At 42.9% G+C, this 27,462-nt stretch overlaps 2 protein-coding genes and 1 long non-coding RNA gene across 4 annotated transcripts in view; 2 read left to right on the plus strand and 1 right to left on the minus strand.

Moving 5' to 3' along the window:
- Positions 1-10,641, minus strand: part of dagla (diacylglycerol lipase, alpha) — a 37,087-nt gene extending 26,446 nt beyond the window's left edge. The window contains exon 1 of the mRNA XM_068335840.1: positions 9,704-10,641. The gene's annotated coding sequence lies outside the window, so the exon portion shown is untranslated. The remainder of the gene's footprint in view (positions 1-9,703) is intronic.
- Positions 10,642-12,330: 1,689 nt separating this feature from the next.
- LOC137594233 (uncharacterized) lies at positions 12,331-15,173 on the plus strand. Its single transcript, XR_011035221.1, has 2 exons — positions 12,331-12,507; positions 13,190-15,173. It is a non-coding gene; the product is annotated as an uncharacterized lncRNA (long non-coding RNA).
- A 3,944-nt stretch (positions 15,174-19,117) lies between these two features.
- Positions 19,118-27,206, plus strand: slc30a4 (solute carrier family 30 member 4). Of its 2 annotated transcripts, none has more exons than XM_068321645.1 (8): positions 19,118-19,694; positions 20,003-20,480; positions 21,255-21,401; positions 24,949-25,102; positions 25,182-25,404; positions 25,519-25,624; positions 25,716-25,850; positions 26,097-26,235. In XM_068321645.1, the coding sequence occupies exons 2-8, from the start codon at positions 20,096-20,098 to the stop codon at positions 26,108-26,110; spliced, it is 1,164 nt and encodes a 387-aa protein (XP_068177746.1). In that variant the 5' UTR covers positions 19,118-19,694; positions 20,003-20,095; the 3' UTR covers positions 26,111-26,235. The 2 variants fall into 2 exon arrangements, with proteins under 2 accessions (XP_068177746.1, XP_068177738.1); XM_068321637.1 differs by having other exon boundaries at positions 19,124-19,694; positions 26,131-27,206.
- The last annotated feature ends 256 nt before the right edge of the window (positions 27,207-27,462 follow it).

A 27,462-nucleotide genomic window follows, 5' to 3' on the forward strand; every position in this document is an offset into this window, starting at 1 on the left:
TCTATGTAAATGAAACAAAACCATTTATTAGCTCAGGAGGAAAAGAGGAAGACATAACCTGAAAACACAAACAAAACCAGAGAAGATTTTCCTTTCCTGGTTTGTGCTTCAACAACAATCCACCCAATTACCTTTGAAGGAAAAAAAAATCCAGGCGAGGATATAAAAACCTTCATTGAAGGGTTTGCGCTGCCGCCTACAGAGTAGTACAGAAAAAACTCTGGCATTTCCTCTGAGCAGGTCTGGTGGTAAAGTTCCTTTTTATAAACCCACCTCCTTTCTGTTACTACACACACACATACACACACACACAAACACACACACATGCACACACCCTTAACACCTGCACTATTTTGCATTCGGTCTAAAAGGCGATCAGAGGTTCGCTTCTTCTCTTTCATCTGAATTGATGACGATCAACCAATCGTTGATCGGCCCATCCGACATTCTACCTGAGTCAACGTCTGCTGGGTTAAACTGAAAGTCCCACTTCCTGCTTCAGCTAAAAAAGATCAAAATTTGACTCATTATCAGGGTTACATTTCATAAAGTTCAAGTTTTAATGAGCAGAAGTAATTTCTTGGGTTTGGGTCCAAGTCTGGGCCAGTTTGGAAGAAGGAGAGATGAGTTACGACAACTTCCCATTTCATGATGGAACAGCAAAATAAAACACACGGATGAACGATTTAAGTTCAGCCCAAAGCGTCTTTAAAATGTATCGACCAAATATAAAATAAATTATCGGAAATTCTACCATATAAGCAGCTACTTTTTTCACCCTGTGGCTTAAACAACGATGTGGCTAATCGATAGAGTTTAGGGGCAAACAGCCTCTAGGGGGCGCTCTAGCAGGAAGCACAAGAGCGAGACAGGCAGCACAATATCATAGGCTATCACGCTGAATGATGCCATAGTCAGGATGAGTGACCAGCATGAGGATTCCAATGCTCGGCTCAAGGAGGATATCACCCAAAAGCTGGAGAAATGGGGAAAACGTTTGGAAGTCAGAAACCGTGATGCTGACGCCAGTGATTAGGAGTGTGGAAGGCACAGAAAGCAACATCATCTCAGCCACACAAAGCAAGAAGTTCCAACGACGCTTAATTCATAAAACTGACCAGAAACAACCCTTGAAATGGATAACAAAATGAACATTAACAAAATTTGGACTCTTCTCAAGAACTGACAAAGACATGTGCAAAGATGCACGTCTATTGAACTAAATGGACGGATTAAAACAACAATGTACCAAAATAAAATAACTGAAATTGATTTGTGACATGCAATGTATGAATTGGTTGACAATGTGCTGCAATGACAGATGTTGATGATTTAGGGGACAGGAACCTTACAAGCCAATGGCTTCTACCCGTCAACCCTTTTTTTCTTTTCAGATGTTGTTGCTGAAAATTCTGTGGAGAAATTTAAATTTTCCTCTGTGGATAAATTTCACAATACCTGTTTCCTTTGTGCCTTCACAGTGGTTGTTAGTCAGCTCCTTAAAACAATACATTTTAAGATAGTTAAATAATGATATTTTTAAATGAAATGCTAATTTACCTACACCTATCCTGCTTTATCAGCTTTTAATTGCCCCTTGGGGGCTAAATTTTTTTTAGAAAAGTTAAAACGTCAACATTATGAAAGAAGCTTTGAGCTGTAACACGTAAACCCGTCTGTCTTGTTAGCGACGGTTCAACTCATTTCCTTTGTTTGGAGAACGAAACATAAGAAAAAAACACTATCAGACACTTCAGACTATTTTTGCTTAACACATAAATAATAAAACAATGAATCGGCTACTAGTTAGCATGCTGTTTTTAAATCATGCATGTCTATGTTTAAGGGTAAAAAAGTAGAATAAGTATTGAAGAACACGGTCAGAAACTTGGATTTCATGGAGCGACAACAACGACCTTCCTCCACACCGTCACACATCTCCCACTGATGGATCGTCACGACAACAACACCACACCAGCATCACGAGGAGACCAACGACAGCGTGAAGGTTTCCCAATCAGAAGCCAGCAGGCGACCTCGCTGGCTGACCTTCGCCCGAAGAGGACACACGACTAGAGGCAATCAGCCGCAGACGAGTCTGATTGGAAGACAAGCCTTTAGGTCTGAGACCCCCCCACACACCCCCACGGCTCCGTGGAGGTTTTCACCTGCAGACTCTAATTGTTCACTCTGCTGTGGCGCCGAGGAGATAGAGAAGGAAACACGAAAGAGAAGGAAACAAAGATGTGCGAATGGGTTCGTGTGACTGAAGACGCCTCACAGATACGTGTAAGAATCCACCAGGAGAGGATGGAGGGATGAGGGATGGAGGGGTGGAAGGAAGAGGAAGGAAAGAAGAAAGGACAGAAATGGAAAAAAGCAAGGACGGAGGGAAGGAATCACAGAAAGGGAAAAATAATGCATGAAAAAAGGAAGAACAGAATAGGAAGAAAAAGCAAAAAATGAAGTCAAAAAGAAAGCAAAGTAAGGAAGGATAGAAGGAACCGGTAATGACAAAACAAAAAAGAAAAAAGGATGAAAAGGAAGGAAAGAAAAGGAAAAATAGAGGAAGGAAGTACAGCAAAGGAAAAAAGAAGGAAGGGAGAACATTAACGGAAAAAGCAAGGATGGAAGGAAGGAAGCAACAAAAGAAGCAAGGTAGGAAGAAGGAAGGAAAGAGGGAAGGACAGAAAAGGAAAAAGGGAGGAAGGCAGGAAGGAAGGAATGAACGGAGGAAGGGACGACGGAAAAGGAAAAAAGAAAGCCAGGAAGAAAGGAAGCAAGGAAGGAAGGAATAACAGAAAGGGAAAAATAATGCATGAAAAAAGAAGAACAGAATAGGAAGTAAAAGCAAAAAATGCAGTAAAAAGAAAGCAAGAAAGGATGGAAGGAACAAGGAATGACAAAACAAAAAAGGGTGAAGAAAAGGAAGGAAGAATGACAGAAGGAAAAAAGAAGGAAAAAGAAGGGAGGAAAAAGAAAAACAAGGAAAAAGGGGAACGGAGGGAAAATGGGACAGTCGAACCTCATGTAGGTCAGAACGGCTGGAGGATAGAGATCTTTAAAGGGGGGCACAGCAGACCACCAGGGACACGTTCCAGCCCCCCCACCCCCCCAGGCCTGATGTTAGGATCCGGATTAAACTCCCCAGTGACAAAAAAAATATCATGACATAATTATAGGATTAGACTTTACTGTGGCATAAAGACTCAAGTTTTTAATAAGTATAACGCTTCAGTTCCCCTCCCAGCCATACGATTGTGGAATTACTTCTGCCATTCAGTTATGAAGCCCATCCCAGCATGCACCAGGAAATTTATGGTTTCCAAATTAAGTTTTGATACGGGTCTGCACAGTGCTGCCTGAATAAAGCCTGTTTTTACCTCTGCTTTATCATTTGGTTCAGGTTTTACACCACCTTAACATCCTTAAGGTGGACTGATTTTATAGATGGTTTAATACGATTCTTGCATTTTCCTGGATAGTTAGTAATGCCTTTAAATTGTTTGTTTTGACACTCTAAAATAGGATAAAAACACATTATTGATCATTTCAACAGACTTTTGCCATCGGACGATCATTATGACGAACACTGTTATCATTATCAGCTGCCTTTGGGGGTTCTCTGTTTATTCAGAGAGAACACTCCACTTCCTGTTGATACTTCTTTAAATCTTAGTCTGGAGATCTTCATTAAATAAACAAATTTCTGGTTCAGTAAGTAGGGTTTTGTATAATTAATCAGCTCTGACCTCTAAACCGACCGCTCAAATCAATTTTCATGGACAAAGTCGCCGGGTAGTTTCATGGAGGAAGACTCCAGGCATTGGTAAACGTCTATGCCCGAAATCCTGGCTAATAGCAGCAGCCTCCTCCAGGGATGTCCCATCCATCAACCCCCCCGGGGATGTTCACCTGTTACTGAGCCTTAGTAAACGGTCCAATACTCAAATACTCCAAAAATACCATCAAATTCCCCAAACAGATGACACAAACCTTACCCTGCAATAATCGTCTCTAAATTAGAATTAATTTAAAAAAAACTGATTTTAAGACCGACAAAAACACAAACACAGACAAAAATTTATATTTTTTGGCTGAGTGATACTCACACCTGGATATTTCATTTTATCACATTCAAACTCCAGGGATTACTCGTGGTCTGCCATAATATTCGCATGTACACATATTAACATTCTATTTCAGGCACTGAGCGCCTTCCTCTCCCTCCGTGATGAATTTATGATGCCTTTCCCACACAGGCTTCACTCGGCTGGGCATGTTCCGCAACCAGTTTCAGCATTTCTCATTGTTGCCGTTTTAAATCCACCTGAGAAAACCCATGCTATCAGCAATCAATTAAACCGGCGGACGATATCCACATCGCACATCAGCAGATAAGGAAGAGGAGAAAGGTACGCCTAAAAACATCCGTTAAGCCATGACCTCTCCTGGCTGCCGCTATACGCAAATTAGATTTGTGTTTTTGCGTACCGCAAATTGCATGTGGGCACAGGAGTGCATGATAAATCACTTTGAGCAGAAGTGGGTAGGACTCTTTTCCTGATGAGTGAGAAACTGACCACAATTCCATTTATTGTTGAAACTATCAAAGCACCTCTGAAAAGCAAGCTAAAAGGAACATCGCACTATATTGGTCCACTTCTTCTTTATTCCTAGAATTTCAAATAGCAAATTTCACAATTTAGGATCAATAAAATATATCTATCTATTCATAATCGAGCTAACGGGCTTCGTTCATGGAGAGGCCATCAATCATTTTCTTGGCGATGCCACGCCAGAGTCTCTTCTAGCCCCTTTTACCCCAACGGCATTGGCTTTTTTTTCTATTCACATTGGTGAACCTGGTACCAGGTACCCGGTGCTAGATCTGGAGTCGCAAGTCGAGATGACGACACCAAACGCTACCCTGGAGGTGACGTCTACCATCCGTTGGTCAGAGAAAATCGTCATTGAGAGATGGGAGACAACCCAGACCGACCATGTTTAAATAGTCTAGTCGGTCTTTCTTTAAACATAGTCTTCTGTTATGGCGCCATGAAAACCGACGGCGGTTTGTTTGGTGGCGCTTCGCCTGTAGTGTTGCACATGTGTTTGTGGGGCGTCACTATGGCGACCAGCTGTAGTGCCAAACAAAGCCATTCTAACGAAAGAAACATCAAGACTATTGGCGTTAGCAAATAAAGAGACATTTAAGAAACTTCCGAACTTTATTTCTCAAGTTTATTTGTGTTTCGGGTCGACATCACTCACCCTGATGTTGTGTAACCTGAGAAGAGCACTTAATGTAAACCCTGACCTTCGGGGGCGTCTCTGCCACACAGACCGAGCTCACATCCCCATCCCATCCACTTTCTGAACATGACATGAATCACTCACGACTCTCATCCTCATCTCTGAATCTGTCTTGGTCCAAAGCGATGCGACTTTTTGTGCAGAGACGGTGACACGCGGCAGCACGTGAGCCGTGTTTTTGTGCTCCTCGCAGCGTGCTACTCAGGGCCAGGCCCGGGCCCAAACCCACGTGATCCGACAACAATGACGCACCAACAATGACAGGGCTGCCCGCCTCATGACAGCTTTGTCTTTGACACGGACAAAAAGGGTCAAACGTGGGCTTGCCTCCAACTTGTTTCCAAGTTGACAACCGCTTTGGAGCAGTCTGAAACAGGTGGTACGGATTCTATAGTAGACGTAAAAGGAATACCTCACCTCATCCCACCTTTCAAAAGAAAACACAACACATCTGCACAACCATCTGAACTCAGCTGTGAGTTCCTCGTCCTACAGACAGCCGATTGATCTCAGTAAGATGAGCAGCAGTCTCTCGGTATCCCAGTCTGTCTTCTCGAGCATCCAAACGATGGCTCGTTGGTTACACTCTCTTTATTTTCAATTACTCCTGATGCTCTCTCTCCCTGAGAAACCTCCATCTCCAATAAATCAAATCTCGAGAACAGGGTTCCATTTTTCTTTCGAACGTCTAGAGAGAAGGAGAGAGCAGGTATTACAAACAGTGATGATTATAAATCTTGTGATGAATTATGAATGTGGTGATGAAGTGCTTTTAAAAAGAAGAAATCCGACAGTAATCTGCAATTTATTTGGAGTGTCAAACAATCAGCCTCCGCAGCTTTACAGTTTTGGGTTTTCTCGCCTCATCGGTCACAACAGATTCCAATTTCTTAGGTAGGAACCATTTGGGCATCTACCGCTGGACACATTACATTAGTACGAAACTATTGACATCGTCTCCTAAAACTTGGTTTGGGTTCAACTTTGGCATAAAATTTAAAAAGCATTAAAGACAAGTGAGGATGCTCATTACGTTCATTTAGTGAATTTGCATGTTTTGCGAAGGCTTGTAACAAAACGCAGCTGTAAAACGGGAAATCATCAAGAGCAGTTAATACAAATTGAGGCAAAACAAAGGTCTACTGACATTATTAGAATTTGGTGCAATATGAAGTTTCTACAGATGTTTGTTCTTTCCAACTAGCACCAACTCATCCAACAGGCATCATTTGGGTCATTAGAAGAAGATTTGATTCTAAAAAATGCCTTAAAATGAAGTGATGCCAATTCAGTGTTGGGTTACATATACGTATTCCTCCTCCCCTGATTAAAGAACAACTAAACTTTTTTCCCTTTATTGCTTCACCGACTGGCCGATGCTGCAAGAACCAATCTGAAAATGGGTGTTTTTGTGGGCGTCCAGAATATAAAACTTGGGACACTGCCCTCCTCTGATGCAACCAAGGTGTCCTTCATTCTGACAAACGACCTCATCGTCTGCAGACAACAGGATATGTCAGGAATATCGATTCTGTTTCCAAAGGGCGTTCCCTTTACAAAAGACAAACAAAAACTGTCGCCGTGTTAAGCCAATACTAAAACACACACACAGCTACACACACACTTGTGGACATTTCCACAAGCAGCAGACGAGTGATTCTTTTCTTGTCCGGTTGTAAGTACCACTCTTCACCCAACGTGACTCTAAATGTCAGTGTGAACACACAGCTCACCAGAGAAAAGGAGCGCATCAGTGCACTAAGGTGTGTCTGAATGGTAAAAGGTCAGGTCATCTGCAAAAAAAATAAAATAATGAAAGGTCACGACTTTTGCGACGCGTCGTCCTGCAGACTCGTGACTGGCGCTACGAGCGTGGAATTAACTTTCAGGCTTCAAAATAGAGATTTTTATGACGAAAGTGGGTTAGAAATAAAAAACGGAAACATGAATGCAGGTCCTTGTTAATCCTGCGGGACGCTTCAACACAAAAAAATGAGGCGGCGACGCCGGTCTGGTGCAACAATCCCTAATGTCTCCATCATGCATCCATCTATCTCTTCCATGCTCTCTCTTTTCCTGCCCGGGTCGGCTTTCCACTCCGCTCACGTCACGACCGCTGTCGGCACTCGTCCCGTCCCCTTGCCCTGCTCCTGCTGTCTCTAATTATTCTCTGTCCTGCCATCCTGTCACATTACAGCACCATCCTGTCCATTCCGGAGGAATCTCACCCCTCGTCTGTCTCCATCTTACCCTCCTGCCTTTTCTCACTCTGTCCTCCCATCCTCATCCTCTCTCCTCCTTCCCACATACTCATCCAGTATTCATATTTTAGAGGACATTTATGAGCGTGAGAGTGTGTGTGAGCATCTGCACCATTTTCAGCGGTGAGGAAACCTACATTTCTTCCTCGAGCACCCCCCCCCCCTTCTATTTCTTATCTAGCTAATCCAGATTCTGCTTTTGGTTTCATGTTGCTCATCTTTTTTTAGACTGAAAGCCATGTGCCACTCACTCCTACTCTCCCTCTGCCTCTTTCTCAATCTTTTTCACCCACTGCTACCCACTCGATTCCTTTCACTTCTTCCCACTGCATTTTTCTCTTCTTTCAGTCGATGTGGTAGTATGTGCCAGGGTGCGTTTGTGTGTATATGAACGCTTGCGGCGTATAGATTGTGCGACGTCACACGGATGCTGTCCGACAGAAGCATCCATCGATAAAGGAAGTCTTCTCGTCCCATTGCTGCATCACGCACGCTGTTCGCCACACCCATTCCTGGTGGACATGCCCCCAAAGGTTAGAAAACCCCGCCCTGTGACCACACCTTCCAAACAGAGAAAGAAAAAGGACATCCAATGTGAGTGTGAGCTAAACTTTATGACCTTATGTTACACTCTTCTGTCAGTGTTTTCTCCCATGATGCACTGCTAAAAATAGTCCATCCAAAATGAAGACACATTCTCCAACATCTCCTAAAAGCAACAGAGAAGACTTAATTAAAATCAGAACCCTCATGTCACCAAAACTCCACACTATGTCAACCGTTACCGAACTGCACACAAAAATACACGGGAAAAACAACCGCCGCCGTTTCCAGGTCAGCAACGCTACCCAGAATCCCATGAGGCGGCCGCAGATGCGTAACGTCTAGCGAATCCCAACAGGGAACATGCATTTGCTCCTGGATTTGCAGTAACTTTGCATGCATGCACTTGTAGATTACAAAAAAAAATTCTACTTAGCACACATGTTTGTAGAGATAGCAATGTTTAATGCTAATAAATGAAGCAGAGCTACAACCAACAAGACAAAGTTTACCACCAAACTCAGCTTCAAGAAACACAACTTTAGGCCAATTAGTATGAGTTGCAGTTTGCATTTACCTAATGTCCAAACAGTCTTGAACACAGCACGGTTAGGACTGATTCCGGAACAAGTGAACAACTAAATCTGAGATGTCACCAACATCGTAAACCACATCATCAGACGTCGCTGCAAGACCTGGATAGTCTTCATTCGCTCAGGTTACCCAAAAATGCAAGAACTTCTGTGCTGCTTGTAAAACACACTTAAAACACACATCAGGCCCACCTAAATAAAATAATCCGGACTATTCGGTCAATATTAGTGCAGAGAAACATGTTTTTGACACACACAGAGAGGTCTTGTGTACAATCTTTAGAAAAGCCGAAGAGACCACACATTACGTCTCCCAGGATATCCCCCACCACCACTACCACCCTGGAGGAACTTGGTTTCCAGGAGTGTTGGACCCCAGAGGGACACCAGAGTAAACACCAGAGCAAATCAGCACAAACATCGATCTCAGCGTCAGCGTTAATGCGACGGTTCCAAGAGAGGCAGAGCCCAAAATATCAACGAAACATTCCCGGTGTCTTGATCAACACTCCGGCGCCACATTCCCTTTGTAGGTCTGGCTTCCTCAGACGTGACGCCCAGCAGTTTCTTCACCTTGATGGGTCAACCCTGAGATAGTCTCTTTGGGGTTGGTGTAGCTGTCCTATAATGAACCTAACCAGGGTTTGCATCCTTTAAATTCACCAGGTTCACTCACTTCCTGGTGCAACTGGTACTTCACACCAATCGGGCCTGGTTGTGTTAGAAGGGGATGACAGAATGACTCATAAATACCACAAACAGCTGCATCAGCATCCGCACGGTCTCCACCAGCATCAGCGTCCAGAGTCAGATCTGGTGGAAACCCGGACCCACTTCAAGGGGGGGTTGGGGTAGGGGGTGTTCCTGCGGGTCTGGCCTATAAAAAAAACCTGGACCCAGAGGTTGGGTCTGCCCCCCAGGATCAACACGACGAGCGGAAGTTCGGTCAGTCGGTCAGATGGTCGCTCCCTTCATCCGGATGCTGCTCACCTGAATTTTGACGATGCCTTGCCGAGACCCACTGCATCGGTTCCGTTAACTCTCCCATGTCCGTCCGGCCTGCCCGGACCTGGATCTCCCGTCCGGATCGGGGTTTTTTTTGTAGTTGGGGGGTGGGGGTGGGATGGATTCACAAATACCTCAGTGTAACGCTTTTAACGCCATTACATCAGTGGATTAACGGGCACGGAAGAACCGGAGCTTCCACGGTTTAGATGGCGGGTGAACCCGAGACATCCCATCAAAAAAATTAAAAAAAATTTTAAAAAAAGGGAAAAGGGGGGAAATCAATCACGGTCTCCGGTTTGTCAAACCTCCTCGGTTCGGATTGAAACACGTCCTCCTCACATCGGCATGACGGTCGGTCTCGCCGCGGAGCTGCCCCCGGCTTTGGCGGGTGGACGCGCCGTGCTGCACCCTGCGTTGCCTGGCGGGCAGCTAGAAGGTGCCACCGACCGGACAACTCCCGCAGCCCGGCGGCTCGGAGGAGGGGGGCATTGTCGGCGTAAAACGGGACCCGATCCCCCGGGAAAATATCTCCCACAAAAAAAGAAAAGAAAAAAGGAATCAATCGGTTTGCTTCCTTCCGTGTTTCTGCTGCGCAAAGCCCGGACGACGCGCACCTGACGGCCGGGTGGGAACGGCAGACCGCAGCCGCCGCGCGGATCCGGTGGAGGAAGGGCGCCGCCGGTGGTTCGTGAATACCGAGGAATCAGCGACTGGTTCAAAGAGGACCGGGTTTCCAAGAGGACTACCGCCCCTACCCCCCACCACCGGAAACAGTCCCCCCCACCGGGGGGTAGGGTTAGAGACAGGTCGAGGAAGAGTTACTTTTAGAAGATTAAAAAAAAATCTATCTATCTATCTATCTATCTATCTATCTATCTATCTATCTATCTATCTATCTATCTATCTATCTATCTATCTATCTATCTATCTATCTATCTATCTATCTATCTATCCATCCATCCATCCATCCATCCATCCATCCATCCATCCATCCATCTATCTATCTATCTATCTATCTATTTATTTATCTACTTTTACTATCTATCTACTTTTACTATCTATCTATCTATCTATCTATCTATCTATCTATCTATCTATCTATCTATCTATCTATCTATCTATCTCTATCTATCTATCTATCTCTATCTATCTATCTCTATCTATCTATCTATCTATCTATCTATCTATCTATCTATCTATCTATCTATCTATCTATCTATCTATCTATCTATCCATCCATCCATCCATCCATCTATCTATCTATCTATCTATCTATCTATTTATTTATCTACTTTTACTATCTATCTACTTTTACTATCTATCTATCTATCTATCTATCTATCTATCTATCTATCTATCTATCTATCTATCTATCTATCTATCTATCTATCTATCTATCTATCTATCTATCTATCTATCTATCTCTATCTATCTATCTATCTCTATCTATCTATCTCTATCTATCTATCTATCTATCTATCTATCTATCTATCTATCTATCTATCTATCTATCTATCTATCTATCTATCTATCTATCTATCTATCTATCTATCTCTATCTCTATCTCTATCTATCTATCTATCTATCTATCTATCTATCTATCTATCTATCTATCTATCTATCTATCTATCTATCTATCTATCTATCTATCTATCTATCTATCTTCTCAGTCTGCTGTGGGGTTTCTATCTTGACGCGTTCTTCCTCTTTGGCTCTACGTGAACTGGGCGTGGATCCGTGTGACGTCATCGACCACACATATGACACAATCCTTGGACGAGGCGATCATCTGTCAGAAATCCCGTCGAACCGCTGACGGTGACGTCGCCCATCTGCTTCCGGTCGATCGGGTGGATGAGATCCCGACGTTTCTCCGCTCGCGGGGATTACTCACGGAGGCGCGCGCCTGTCGCGAGGAATGCATGGCCTCGGGGCAGGCGGTGGTTTGGCACCCAGATGTGGTTCAGCCTGTAAGTGACGTCACAGCAGCAGGTCAGAAGAGAAAGTGAAAAGCACTACTGAGAAAACGTGACGTCACACATTTATTTTCTCTCATTTCTATATGTTGTGAACATTTAAAAGGAGATGAAGTTGATATTATGATATTATTGTTAAATTAAGTAAAAATCAAAGCGTTTTAAAGTATCCTAATTTCAGGTTGTTGTCTTGTTTTTTATGTTTTACAGCCAAAATTATTTATTTCCTTAGTGAATAAAAAAAATAAAATTATTGCAGCTATAAATAATAATTTATTATATATATAACATATATATAACATATATACAACATTATATACAATGTAATTTTTTTTTGTAGCGAATACCGATGCCTCACTGATATGTAAACCTATAAAAACATATTGTTTGAAGGTTTTCTAATGTATAGAATGACTGTCAAGAGTTCTGTTCTTTCTTTTGCCCCCTTTTATCTTCTGTCTCATATATATATACTTCTGTCTCATAATATATATATGAGACAGAATAGTTATATATATATAATTATTAAAGTACTACATTTACACAAAAACTTGCTGTATTGTCATACAGTATTTGAAGGCTATGAAAAGCAGGATGTAATCCATTAAACTCCCCCTATTCTGAGGAGCAGATGGTACGCACCAGCCTCTCCTCCTCTCCCTCTTATATCCTCCTCCCTCCTGCTTGCGACGTCCTCCATTGCTCAGCTTTCTCTCATCTCTGATATTAAGGATATTCTCACTCCCTAACACCTAGAACAACTCCTCCTTCATCTGTCATCTTCATCACCTCTGCGGGATCATCAGAGAGGTATGTATCTCCTATATATATTTCTTTTCAGCCCAACAACTGCAGGATTCAGGAGTCAGATTTTCTGAGTCCAGCCCACATTCTGCAACATCAGAGCTGCTCTGACTCATATGTTCCATTTCTGCTGTGTTTATTCCTCTTCGCTATTGAATTTGCAATGATTTCCTCACAGTGCCGATGGTCCACATTCCTCTCCTCCATCTTGTCCTCCATTTATAGGACGTGAGTCTTGCAGTGTTAGAATTAGAGAACATAAAGGAAGAGAGGAAGAGGTGTTATTTATGACCTTTATTCTTTTTGGGGGTCAAATAAATAAAGATTCAGTCCTTGAATAAGAAGCCGCTGCTGTGGGCTAAGATTGGCTCTCATTAAATGAAAAACCTTCAGACAGGAAGCTACCGTAAGACTTTTTTTTTTTAGTGGGAGATTACATCAAGGCTGCTGTGACCAAAATAAAGAATCCCACATCATCTGAGCGATTGGCGTGTTCTCATCAGTGTCATCTTTTTCCAAGGTCACATCTGAGGCCCGGCTGCCACCTGATGTGCTTCATCACAGCCAAGCGTGGAATTTTTAAGGGACCTTGTGTCACCGTTTCCACATGCAACAGAGCAGAAAACGTGATGTCTGGGTCTAATTTAGTAGGTTAATCTGGATGTGGCTGTTTGCTGTTTTTCCCCAGTCAAGCGGCGCAGAGCTGACCTTATAAAGACTCCTCCTGGCCAGACCACACCTCTATCTCTGCGTCCATGGAAGGAAAAACCAAGACGGGGGCCCCGGCGCCTAAGGTGGCGCCTAAAGTGGAGAAAAACCCAGGGGTGCCACGCAAAGCCGATCCTGCTCCTGCTGCCCCCGAGCCGGAGCATCCTCCACCCCGGGATGGGGCAACAGACACCGAAGCAACGGCAGCAGGTGATGAGGCAGCGACGACGGCCTGTGGCACGGACACTCTGGAAAACCTGAAGCCTTTCCTGATTGGTGGGGCAGTTATTGCCGCAGGGGCAGTCTTACTGGGGGTGATACTACTGGCGAGGAGAAATTAAAAGAAATCATTATTTAACATTAGAGAATTTATTAGTCACTGAGTGGTTCACAGACTATGATGGTACTAATGGGGGGGTGGGGAGTCCACATGCATTATCTCTTTTTTGGGGGGGCCTATTTTCAGTTTTACTGAATTGAACCTTTTTTTAGTTCAATTCAGTTGATCAAGGTTGTATGTAGGGTATAATTACACATTGTATATGCATGAATATTCATTCTGAACTGTAATAATACACTAAAAAGCCTATAGGTCTCTAAAGGCAGCATATTTAACTTGTATATTCAGTTTGTTCAAACGTGAGCTTGCAAAATTTTTACATTTTTTGCACTGGAGATGAGCTCGGATCATTTTGCCAAAAGATGTTGAAAAGCTATTTAAAACGTCAAAGCCTATATAGACGATATCAACCATGAGAGTTGTTCCTGGTTTTATTTTATTTAAATTATGATAATTGAAAGAGCAGGCCTGGAAATGGTTGGGAATATGTTCTGAGATGTACTGACATATTTTTGCATATTTAGCCTTAGTGGAAGACTCAGTTTGTCTGTTTTCGGAGCGCATGAATATCCAAACGTGACGTTCAGAATGGCACAGTGCAACCAACACAAATCCTGTCAAAAGTGGAAAAAACAGAACCACGCAACGGTTTAGGAATGGTATTTTGAAGATTGCAGGCAATAAAATGCACACAAAGTGGCAGAGATACTTCTTGCTGTAGAATAAGGATTTAAATTTCACTGTCAAATGATGTCACGGATCAATAGCCTTTCATATCGTTCAACATGAAGCCATAGTCGTGATAGTTCAATCCGTTTACATCCTGCAGTAGATGTAGCTGTAGAATAAGAGCCATTAGCGTAGCAGCAGTGCTGCTCCAACATCTGAGTTGTTCCTGTCCGTCTGTTCAGTGTTTTAGCTTTTAGAAATAATACTTTTTTCAGTAATAAGTATAACTATAATGTCAGAAATTATTCTAGACTGTCTAATGCAATGGAAGTGGAGTGTAGATGATCTACTTTTGTATAGTTTACTCAGAGAAAAAAAAAAGCTGTGGCAATCACCTGTATAGCGGTGCACCATGTTGTCCAATCACATATTACATAAATAGATGACAGATAAACAACCGACACACATTACTTGAATTTCTTTGTACAAACGTCAACACTCAGTAGAGGAAAAAATAAATACCGTAGGAAAATAATGCATTCACCAGGAATCACCACAAACACACCCAAATGATAGCGAGACAACACCTGAATCAACTTCACCTTACATTGTATAATACAGTGTACCAAAAAATATATATTATTTTCATAATTTCAACAGCGTATAAATGCAATAACTCAGATAAGACTCCTCATTTAGCACTTGTGCTGTAGAAAGTTAAATTACATAAATGGTGACGTACGATGTTAGTGATAGAAATGACGGTCACGTGAACGGTGATGATGATGGTATGGTTAGATTTTCATGACTGTGATGATAATGATGGTTATGATATATTTTTGATATATTTCTAACACGTTTTCCTTCATGCACACACACACTCCCCTCTGCTCCCAAACTCCTCAGTGTAAAGAAGGAGGTTGTAATCAAACCTTTATTAAAGTCAGTGAACCAGTCTGCTTGAGTCATTTGTTTTAAATGAAAAAATATGCTTAATTTATAACTGCACAGATTTAATTAAAACTGAATAATTACACTTGATTTATAACTTTACAGATTTAAGTATAACATGTTGAAATTAACATGTGAAATTAATTAAATGTGAATCTAGCTCTGACCATTTATTGATGCGTACGTGATTAATTTGTAAGAAATAATGATAAAAACAGTGATTTATGTAGATTACTCCTTGTTCCTGTTCTAGATTTTCAAAATAAATAATATCACTACTGATGACAATCCATCAGTAGTGATCATTAGTGATCTTTATCAGGATTGTATCTTCATCCTGATTCGCCAATCTTCATCATCGTCAGAACCATTTATTTCCTTACATGTCTCTAACACGTTTTCTTCATATTTCGTCATCATTTTTCTTTATAGGGCACCCAAGTTAAGATCTGGATCATGATGAGGTGTGTGTGTGGTAGATGTGGAATGTGGTGGTAATACATGCTAAAGGCCACCAGTTGGAAGCAGTCGTGTTTTAAGGGGAAACAGTTTAAAAACTGTTTCCCCTTAAAACTTTTTCTATGTAGATCCTCCCTGCCTTCCAGTCTGGAGATGTCAGCCTGTCCATCAGTACTGCGAACAGGATGGGGCTCAGAGCTGATCCCTGATCAGTCCCATCTCCACCTTGAACTCCTCTGTCACACCTACAGCACACCTCACCTCTGTTCTGCTGCCCTCGTCCATGTCCTGTACTATTCTACCGTACTTCTCTGCCACTACAGACTCATGCAGTACCACAGTTCCTCTCTAGGTATCCTCTCACAGGCTTTCTCCAGACCTACAAAAACACAATGGGGCTCCTCTTGACCTTCTCTGATGGTTTCCTTTACTTTAGGATCCCACCACCGAGTCTCCTTCCCTCCATTCCTATGAAGACACTCTAAATAACGTCCTGGCTGTGTCTCTCATCATCTTTGCTATAATGGTCCAATCTACTAGGAGCCTCTCCTGCCGACAAATAGAATGTCTCACCTAATGTCCAAAAGTGGCATGACACTCTTCCGTTCTCATTTCTCAATCACTTCTTCATCACCTCTATCTCCTTCCACAACATGTTCCCCAGCATTAAAATCTGCACCAATGACAAGTGTCTCATGTTGACATCACTGCTCTGTTCTCTGCTGACAGCTGCTGGACTGAGACGCTCAATGCAGGCTCGGTGCTGAGAGGAAGCTCGTATTAGACATGAACAGATCATATTACACTGGAATCTGTGTGCAGCCCTCACACACACAGTGACTAATGCTTTACCTAATTGGAAACCTAAAAATACAAGTCATTTCACCAGAAACCACTTTGTGCTATTTTTATTGTTAAGAGTGGCATTTCAGGCATAAATATGCGTAGAAGCCTGTGTGAAAGTCCACGGAACACATTTATGACAACAGTCATATTATTCAGATTTCATACCTTGAGAAGTTTGTTTATTGCACCTTTATTAGATTTTAACATATCTGTTGTAATACATTCAGCACTTAAGGACATGGAGCCCCACTGACGACATGTATTAACGCTTCATCTTTAGCAAAAGCATTGATTCTACTCAGCGCTATCGACTGACAGCAGAAAAAATATCTTGAGCAATTTGTTCCTCTCTAAAGGAAGTGTTTCATTTGGCGTGCATTGTCAGAGGCTGGTCACAGGACGTACCAGCATTTCTTGATTTCCTCTGTGTCTGTGGTTGGTGATCATACTGAGGTTGGACGTAAGGAAGAGTTTTCGCAATTTTAGCCCAACATTCACTAACAAAGTCTGAGGCGAACCATTTTCCAAAGTCATGTTTTTTTAACAGATTTTTCTTAAATTGTCAAGAAATACTTTTTAAAAAAAATTTCTCTACACGAAGTCTGTTTCACACTTTAAAATTTCATGCTTGTTTCCTGTTGCAGTACATAGTTATAGATTATCTTAAGAAAGAGAGAAGGCAAAATGATCAGCACAAAATGAAATGGTGAAAAAAACAACAGTAATCACACTTACTGTACTGTGTTTCTATAATACTGTGTTTTCTATAAACACAGTAAAGCTGTTGTTTATTGTTTCCAATAAACAACAGCTTCAAACATGAAATTAGTTAAATGCATTATTAAATTAACATTAGTCAAACTTCAACTTAAATGCACAATAAATTGTATTCAATAAAGATGCAGCATGTGTTTGGAAATCCTGCCTATTCATGCCTGTATTTATAGGGTAGACAATGATAGACAGGAAGAACTGCCACCACCTTGTGGAATGGAGGGGGAATGTAGTCTATGGAGTTTTTTTTTTTTGTTGCTGTAATTTCTAACACTGTGTTTCTATAATACTGTTGGAAATAAGGTCAGTCTCAATCTTATTTTAACAATAGCACGACTGATTGAAGAATAATAATAAGGAATTGATTGAAGAATAAGGCATTGTAAAAAAAATTATAAAGAAAATCATTGCAGCTTGTTTATTCAAAGCAAATTTGTCACATCAATGAGCACCAAGAACATCATTTAACAAAAGAATAAATTACCATACCAGTGAGCTGAGGTCCAGTAAAGTGTTACACTCTTTGAATTTGGTGTCTAACAATACCAGCTGATTTTCCCTGGTTAAAAAAAAAGCACCAAACCCCCCCCCAAGAAAATACGCAGTTTTTCACATAAAACTTCACTCTGTATTAACATCATCATGGACAGGGAGAGTATAAATGTCCCTCAGAGCTGTACATTTGTGAACAACACTTTAAGTTGTTCTACATGACTTGGTGCACACATCAATAATTGCATTAAGACAACTGATCGCCGTCATCCTGTTTGGCTGGACGGATTCGTAGCAGAGGCTCCGTTTGTCTCCTGCACACTGAAGCCTTTGTGTGTCAGCGTGTTTGTGTTTGAATCTCATCGCTGACTGCAGTCCTAGCAGCAAAAGCTGGTTTGAAAGATGCTGAACAGGCGTTCCACAGTCCCATCTTTTCTCCTTTCAGACAAATGAAAACATTTACCAGCTACTTAATGTTAGCAGATATCCAGTCGAGCTCACTCCCCTGCCCTTTCTGGAGTCTTCATCATTGGATGGAACAGAGATGCTGTGTATTGTGAAACAGGAAGGAAATGCTCACATGAGGCAGTCCTAGTCTTCTGATGGAATACCACAAAAATCTTCAATTGGGTTTTGAAGAATGTGGATGCAGCATATTAACACAGGATTATTGCTCAGTTTGTGGGTTTTATCCCTGAGATTCCACAGGAAAGTTGCAACAAGCTGGTGTCTGGACACACATGTTTACAGCAGCTAAAGGATCCTCAAAAAACAAAACACTGGAGATGCTAGTCGTTTATGCGAGTGGATAAAAGTGGGATTTTGTTTTAGATTTGGGAAAAATAAAAAAAAACTTTTGTTGTCTTGTCATACAATAGCTGTCTTGAAATGTTAATTGTCTGTAAAGCATTCTAAATACATCTGAATAAACACAACCAACACTGACAGGGATGCACTGAAGATTGTGTCAGAGCCGGAAGTCAGCAGGAGATTAATTAATAGTGAGCTTCCAGAACACTATTAATTCACTTGGTTCGTTTCAGTGCTGACAAAACATCGCATCACGTGGTGTTGATCCATACATTATTTACACTCATTCATCACAGGCGGAGGGTTACACACCAACAACCTGCAACAAATGTGCCAGAATACAGTAATTCCTCCCTTATCCGCGCTCGAGAGGCGCGGCTTCACTACATCAAGGATTTTAAAATTATTTAATATACATGTATAAGATTATATATTGTCCTCGATGAGATGTAAGTTTCATCTCATCACAAGGGGCAGAGCGAGAGGCGAGGAGCAAGTGTCTTCTATGAGTTGTAGTCATGTGATTACGAACGTGCATGCTATTGGCTGACAGCATCCTGGGGGGAACTTGTGTTCCAACATTCACGGGTCCTCCTGCAAGTTTACAAAATTGTTTTGCACAGTCTATAAGAACAGGCAATACAGATATGAAGTGGTTTAATATAAGAAAAGGTAACACAGATATAAAGTGGTTTAATATCATTACTGGGATGGTTCTCAAACGTTTAAATACAATTAAAATAATAAAATAAATAATTCAACGCTATGTCGCGGATTTTCTTTTTTATCTGTTTTTTTTTTTTTTTTTTTGTGGTCCTGGAACATTTTAACCGCGAGTATTTGATAGACTGAACGTGTGAAAAAGTTGTGTTTACCAGACAGACGAGCCCCCGGGAGGTTTTCACATTCGTGACTACGTCGGAAAGGAATGTCATGTGACGCCGGCGTGGTCACGTGACTGCGGAGGAAACCAAACTTGCTGGTGCTACTTACCTCCGGCCGCGGAAGGAGCGACTGGCTACTGACAGAAGAACCACCAGGACAGGATGTCTGAATTGGGTCTCGGTTTCATTACCATGGCAGGAAAAGAATCATAGGAGGAAAATAAAGACTCATTTTTGGAAGCAAAAACTTAACCTTCCGGGTAAGTTTATGTTTTATTTTAATAGAAATGAGATGACGGGACTAAGCTAGCGCGGTTCTGTTGAGTCAGAATTCAGATTTTTTTGATTTTTGCAAAAACACTTTAATCACATTCAAACATTTTACAATTTTACATTAAATGAAGCACTAAAGTGCTTCAGAAGAAGATTTTTTTGCAAAAAAACCCCCTCCAATCACATTTAGAGGATGGGAATCACTCAACGCTTGTTCCAAATTCCAAGATGGTGAATATTTAATGATGTAAAATTATGTTGTGTGTCATTATTGTTTTTCTTTGCTCTCTTCTAGGTTCTAAAATTGACTAAAATGTTCCCCTACCCGCTACAATCATGTGAATATTCGCCTTAAAGACGTCCCCGTCGCCGCGTGTAATTGTTAAAGATGTCCGGTGGGAACTTGCTGAACAAGGTTCGTTCCGCCTTCAAGAGGGAGCGCCCCGACTGGGACCTGAGCGACTCTGTGCCCTTTGACTTCTCCGACGACCTGGTGGAGGATGAGACCCCCAAATTTAACAAACTGAAGGTGGTGGTGTCCGGGGAGATGTCGGACTACCCCAGCGGAGCTGCCCCCAACGGGGTGGCCGTGAACACGCAGCTGGTGGCGGATGATAACTCCCTGCTGGAGGCCTCTCCCGGCCCTGGACTGAATGTGGATCTTTGTGAAAACTGCACCAGGAAGAAGGAGAAGACCAGGCACAGGAGGGTGATGAAGAGGCTTGTGGTGGCAGCTTTGCTGTATTTTCTTTTCATGACGGGTGAATTAATAGGTAATGATCACATAGAGTATTGTTTCCTGTCATGTCCTGATGAAACCAATGATAATTTCACCTTATCTGATAAAACACAGCGAAATACCAGTTTGGTTGCAGTGCAGGGTGTCCAGGAATGTTTTCCCAAGAGTGGTTGGGTGACTTTATTGCTGCGTAGAACACATAATATCACATCCTGCTCCTCCTCAGACACATATGGTCAGAGGACAGTGGTAAGTTGCACAACAGCAGCAATAATTCCAAGGGTTTAACTTGATGGATGACTAATTTATTCAGTAAAGTACTTTGTGGATAAGACATTTTCCAGGCAGAAATCATTCTATCCACAAGAAATCCTGCCCCAAACATAGAAATGATCATCTTCTACATGTACTGCTAATCTTGACAGTCCACCAGGATGTCATGTGTGACATTTTCTGTCATTTTTGCTGATGTTAGACACTTTGCTCACAAAACAGCTCATAAGTCCGCATTTTATGAGTCTGTTTTCTAATGAAACAAAAAGGTGAGCCGGATGTAGCTTCTTTGTGTGTTTAACTGCATCATGTGATTGTTAACCACTTCAAAAATTACATTAAATTAGACATTTGGAATATTCAATCATACTAAATTGAACGTCACAGTTTTAAGATCGACTATACTGTTCTGTTTTAATTGCTTGAGGCCTTAGATCGTGTCTCAGATATTTCAGTCATGTGCTTTGGTACTTATGCGTATCTACACACCTGTTCGAACTAGTTTTTTGTCATTCACATAGTCTTTTACTTTCAGGTGGTTATGTGTCCAACAGCCTGGCCATCATGACTGACGCTGTGCACATGCTAGCGGACGTGGTGGGCATTCTGTTCTCGTTGCTGGCGCTGTGGCTCTCCACCAAGCCGCCCACCAAGAGATTCACCTTCGGACTGTATCGCCTTGGTGAGTGTATGACGTCAGAGCGCCACACGTCTCTTTGAAGTGAAGTCGTTCGTGAGTTTTCATTTCCCTTCTGTCCCTCCCTGTTAATTAAGAAGCAGTGGAACAAGTTCAGCAGAACTCTTATTTTCATAATAAATAACCGCAACTGAGAATCAGCAGCAGAGCAGAGTCACAACAAATGATTGGCTGTTAGTTACTGCGGCTACAGACAGGTAGCAGCAGATAAAAGGTGGTTCCTGTCCAACAAATACAATGATCACCACTGTCTTTTTCTTTTCCTTTTGGCTTTTCCCTTCAGGGGTCGCCACAGCGAATCAATTTCCTCCATCTAGCCCTGTCCTTTGCATCCTCTTCTCTCACACCAACTACCTTCATGTCCTCTTTCACTACATCCATAAACCTCCTCTTTGGTCTTCCTCTAGGCCTCCTGCCTGGCAGTTCAAAACTCAGCATCCTTCTACCAATATATTCACTATCTCTCCTCTGGACATGTCCAAACCATCTCAGTCTGGCCTCTCTGACTTTATCTCCAAAACCTCTAACATGTGCTGTCCCTCTGATGTACTCATTCCTGATCCTATCCTTCCTGGTCACTCCCAAAGAGAACCTCAGCATCTTCATCTCTGCTACCTCCAGCTCTGTCTCCTGTCTTTTCCTCAGTGACACTGTCTCTAGACCAAACAACATCGCTGGTCTCACCACAGTTTTGTACACCTTTCCTTTCATTTTAGCTGAAACTCTTCTATCACACATCACACCTGACACTTTCCTCCACCCGTTCCATCCTGCCTGGACACGCTTCTTCACCTCTTTTCCACACTCTTGACTGCTCTGGACTGTTGACCCTAAGTACTTAAAATCCTCCACCTTCTTGATCTCTTCTCCCTGTAACCTCACTCTTCCACTTGGGTCCCTCTCATTCACACACGTACTCTGTCTTACTGCGGCTAACCTTCATTCCTCTCCTTTCCAGGACAAACCTCCACCTCTCTAGCTTCTCCTCCACCTGTTCCCTGCTCTCACTACAGATCACAATGTCATCTGCAAACATCATAGTCCATGGAGATTCCTGTCTAACCTCGTCTGTCAGCCTGTCCATCACCATAGCGAACAAGAAGGGGCTCAGAGCTGATCCCTGATGCAGTCCCACCTCCACCTTGAACTCCTCTGTCACACCTACAGCACACCTCACCACTGTCTTACAGTCCTCATACATGTCCTGCACTGCTCTAACATACTTCTCTGCCACTCCAGACTTCCTCATACAATACCACAGTTCCTCTCTGGGCACCCTGTCGTAAGCTTTCTCCAGATCTACAAAAACACAATGCAGCTCCCTCTGGCCTTCTCTGTACCTCTCTACCAACATCCTCAAAGCAAATACTGCATCTGTAGTACTCTTTTTTGGCATGAAACCATACTGCTGCTCACAAATGCTCACTTCTGCCCTTAGTCTAGTTTCCACTACTCTTTCCCATAACTTCATTGTATGGCTCATCATCTTTATTCCTCTGTAGTTGCCACAACTCTGCACATCTCCCTTGTTCTTAAAAATGGGCACCAGCACACTTCTCCTCCATTCCTCAGGCATCTTCTCACTATCTAAGATCCTGTTGAACAACCCAGTCAGAAACTCTACTGCCACCTCTCCTAGACACTTCGAAACCTCCACAGGTATATCATCAGGACCGACTGCCTTTCCACTCTTCATCCTCTTCAATGCCCTCCTCACTTCATCCTGACTAATCTTTGCTACTTCCTGGTCCACAACAGTCACCCCTTCTTGTCTTTGTTCTCTCTCCTTTTCCACAGTCATCAACTCTTCAAAGTACTCTTCCCATCATCCCATCACACTACTGGCCCCTGTCAATAGACTTCCATCCCTATCCTTATTCACCCTAACCTGCTGCACGTCCTTCCCATCTCTATCTCTCTGTCTTGCCAACCGGTATAGATCAGTCTCTCCTTCCTTACTGTCCAACCTAGCATACAAGTCATCATAAGCTTCTTGTTTGGCCTTTGCTACCTCTACCTTCACCTGACGCTGCATCTCCCTGTACTCCTGTTTACTCTCCTCAGTCCTCTCAGTGTCCCACTTCTTCTTAGTTAACCTCTTTCTCTGTATACAGTCCTGTACCTCCTCATTCCACCACCAAGTCTCCTTGTCTACTTTCCTTCCAGATGACACACCAAGTACTCTCCTACCTGTCTCCCTGATCACATTAGCTGTAGTTGTCCAGTCATCTGGAAGCACCTCCTGACCACCCAGAGCCTGTCTTAACTCCTTCCTAAAAGTCATGCAACACTCTTCCCTTTTCAGCTTCCACCATTTCGTCTTCTGCTCTGTCTTTGCCCTCTTCATCTTCCTCACCACCAGAGTCATCCTACACACCACCATCCTATACTGTTTGGCTACACTCTTGCCTACCACTACTTTGCAGTCACTGATCTCCTTCAGATTACACCGTCTACACAAGATGTAGTCTACCAGTGTGCTCCTACCGCCACTCTTATAGGCCACCCTATGTTCCTGCCTCTTCTGGAAGAAAGTATTCACTACAGCCATTTCCATCCTTTTTGCAAAGTCAACCACCATCTGTCCTTCTGCATTCCTCTCCTGGATACCAAACCTGCCCATCACCTCCTCATCACCTCTGTTTCCTGCACCAACATGTCCATTGAAGTCTGCACCAATGACAACTCTCTCACTTCTAGGCATGCTCTGCATCACTTCATCAAAGTCCGACCAGAATTTCTCCTTCTCCTCCAGCTCACATCCTACCTGTGGAGCATGCCCACTCTCCAGCTCACATCCTACCTGTGGAGCATACCCGCTAACAACATTGAACATCACACCTTCTATTTCTAGCTTCAGACTCATCACTCTATCTGACACTCTTTTTACCTCCAGGACATTCCTAACACACTCCTCCTTCAAGATAACTCCTACGCCATTTCTCTTCCCATCTATACCATGATAGAACAACTTGAACCCTGCTCCTAAACTTCTAGCCTTGCTACCTTTCCACCTGGTCTCCTGGACACACAGTATGTCTACCTTCCTCCTCTGCATCATGTCAACCAACTGTCTACCTTTTCTGTCGTAGTTCCAACATTCAACGTCCCTACTCTTAGTCCTATACTCTTGCCGCTCCTCTTTTCTTTCTTCGTGCGAACGCCTCTCCTTCTTCGACCAACAGTAATCCAATTTCCACCGGCGCCCTGTAGGTCAACAGCGCCGATGGCGGTCGTTATTAACTCGGGCCTCGACCGATCCGGTATGGAAGTCATAGGTTTGATTCGCATCTTTGATTTGGCAAAAGTTATACGCCGGATGCTCTTCCTGACGCAACCTTCTGTATTTATCCGGACTTGGGACCGGCACAATAAGACACTGGCTTGTGTCCTCTTGCGACTACATTAATGATCACCACTGTAAACAGCGAATTAAATCAGGGTTTTTTTGTTTTCTTTTCCTCAACGCTTCCGTTTCCATGCTGATTATTATGGTTTGTATTCTCTGCTGATGGCTGCTTTCCTGGCCCAGAGGTGGTATCAGCGGTCGTCAGCGTGGTGCTCATCTACATCCTGACGGCAGCGCTGCTTTACGAGGCGGTGCAGAGGACGCTGCATCAAGACTTCGACATCGACGGAGACGTCATGCTCATCACAGCAGCTGTGGGAGTGGCCGTCAATCTGATGTGAGTGGAGACGAGACCACAGCTGGTTTATGTGGGGAAAAAACACGAAACATCTTTCTTTGTCGCCTCCTGTCCTCAGAATGGGCTTCCTGTTGAACCAAGGTGGTCACCTTCACGGTCACTCTCACGGTCACTCCCACTCCCACGGGGATGCAGCCGTCTCCGGTTCGTCATCCTCTGGGGCCAATCAGCAGCAGAGGCATCACGGCAGCCTGGCCGTCCGAGCCGCCTTCATCCACGCTCTGGGAGACCTCCTCCAGAGCGTTGGGGTGCTCATAGCGGCCTACGTGGTCCGCTTCAAGGTGAGGCACTGGGTTTGAACGTTAACATTTCACACTTTCCACTGTTAGTTACTTCTAGGAAAATGCAAACTGTCTTTCTTCTGTCGATCTGACGTTAACCCTCTGACTTCACAGCCGGAGTTAAAGCTGGCGGATCCAATCTGTACCTACATCTTCTCCGTGCTGGTCGTCTTCACCACATTCCGCATTATACGAGACACAGTGGTTATTGTTCTGGAGGGTGAGTCTCTCCTCTCAGATCACGTTTCTGCATTTCTCGAATAGTGGAGCTGAATCCGGGTGTTGTCTTCCTTTCTGTTCTGCTGCGTCAGGTGTTCCCAGACATCTGGACATTCAGCGAATCAGAGAGGACCTTCTGAACCTGGAGGACGTCCAGTCAGTCGACGAGCTCAACATCTGGGCGCTGACCGCGGATAAGACGGCAGCGTTAGTGCACCTCCAGCTCAGTGAGTCATAATTTAATAGATGAAATAAATATATTTGCTTACTTAACTATCAAACAAAAATCAAAGGGATTTTTTAATTCCAGTCGATGATATTTGACTTTAATGAACATTACAAAGGGATGTGTTGTTGATCACGGGGTCTTCAGCGTTCATGTGACGTAGCTGTAAGGCCAATAATGGGATTCATAGTCATGGAATCACATGAAGACGATTAACCTGTTGTGGGACTATTCCTTCTTGGTGCAGGTGAAAAGATGTGACCTTCTGTTTGTGCTCACAGCGCCCTCTAGTGCCAATAACTGGGAGGACGTGCAGGCGAAGGCTCGTCACCTGCTGCTTCACTCCTACGGTCTGACCCGGTGCACGGTGCAGGTCCAGACCCACCGGCAGAGACCGGTGCACGGCTGTGAGCACTGCCATCAGGCCACCGCCTGAAGAGACTCCCGGTGACCCCCACAGTACTTTTGAGGGACCCAGACGGCAGAGGAGACTCTACTCAGGAAGTGGGTGTGGATGCAACGCTGGTGTCGCAGCTGAGCGCCGCTGAAAGCGGAACAAAATCTGGTGAAGAAACACTGGTGAAAACAGACTGATACTGGAATGAGAGCAGCTGCACTTTTCAGATTACTGGATCGTTACAGTCGGAGTGTGGCCGTACTCTAGCAAAGGGATTGGGAGGAGATCCAGAATGCTTCAAGTCTCAGCTGAGAGATATTTCACCTTTTAACGCCTACACCAACACATCACTGTTGTCCGGGTTATATTTTGATTTTTGATTGATTGATTTGTAATTTATGATTTGACAACTTATCTTGTTATGAGATTTAAAGTTGAGGATTGTATTTTAACAACTGTCACTAATCATTTGAGCACATGAAAATATACCTCATGTCACTTGATAGTAACTTGAGTCAGTTAATATAAGCTGTTCTTCTTACCACTGGTGGAAATGAGGCCTTATGCTGGTGATGTATTGATTTTGTTCCTTAAGACAGTATGATTAATCTGTTTTACAAAGTCATTAATAATTACTTTTTTGAAGTGATTATTTTGTCTGGACTGACTCCCTTTTATAATATCTTACTTTTGACACATCTTTAAAGTAATTTTAGGAATTTAGGAACTGACAATCAAAGAGTGGCTACCATTGATGCTACAGTGGTGACATAAGCGTGTTTCATTTTGTGAAGAGTATTAAAATGCACACCGGGTCGAAAAGTAGTCAGTATTTCTGAGAGGAAGACACAACTTGAAGTGTTCTCTCTCCGTTAAGTATTGAGTGGCTGTGTTTCTCATATCAATAATCAAGAATAATCAGGAACTGGATTGCTATTCCTAATAAAGTATTTAAAGGTTCATGTCAGCCAATGTCTCATTTTATTACAGCTTCTATTTAAATCTGGAAAAGATTTGGGTCGAAATGAACTTCTTATAGCGCAAAATAATTTTACCTACCTAAAAAGCCTAACTTGGATTTTTTTATTCTTATTTCTAAACTGGAACAAATATGGCTCGTTCCAGTTTAGAAATTAGACTGAAATCAAATAAGTAAATACAGGAATGTGTTGATTCCACTTTTTAACACTAGGTGGCAACAGTACTCTTTTCAGTG

Source organism: Antennarius striatus, chromosome 1 (genome assembly GCF_040054535.1).
Source record: "Antennarius striatus isolate MH-2024 chromosome 1, ASM4005453v1, whole genome shotgun sequence".
NCBI classification, from domain to species: domain Eukaryota; kingdom Metazoa; phylum Chordata; class Actinopteri; order Lophiiformes; family Antennariidae; genus Antennarius; species Antennarius striatus.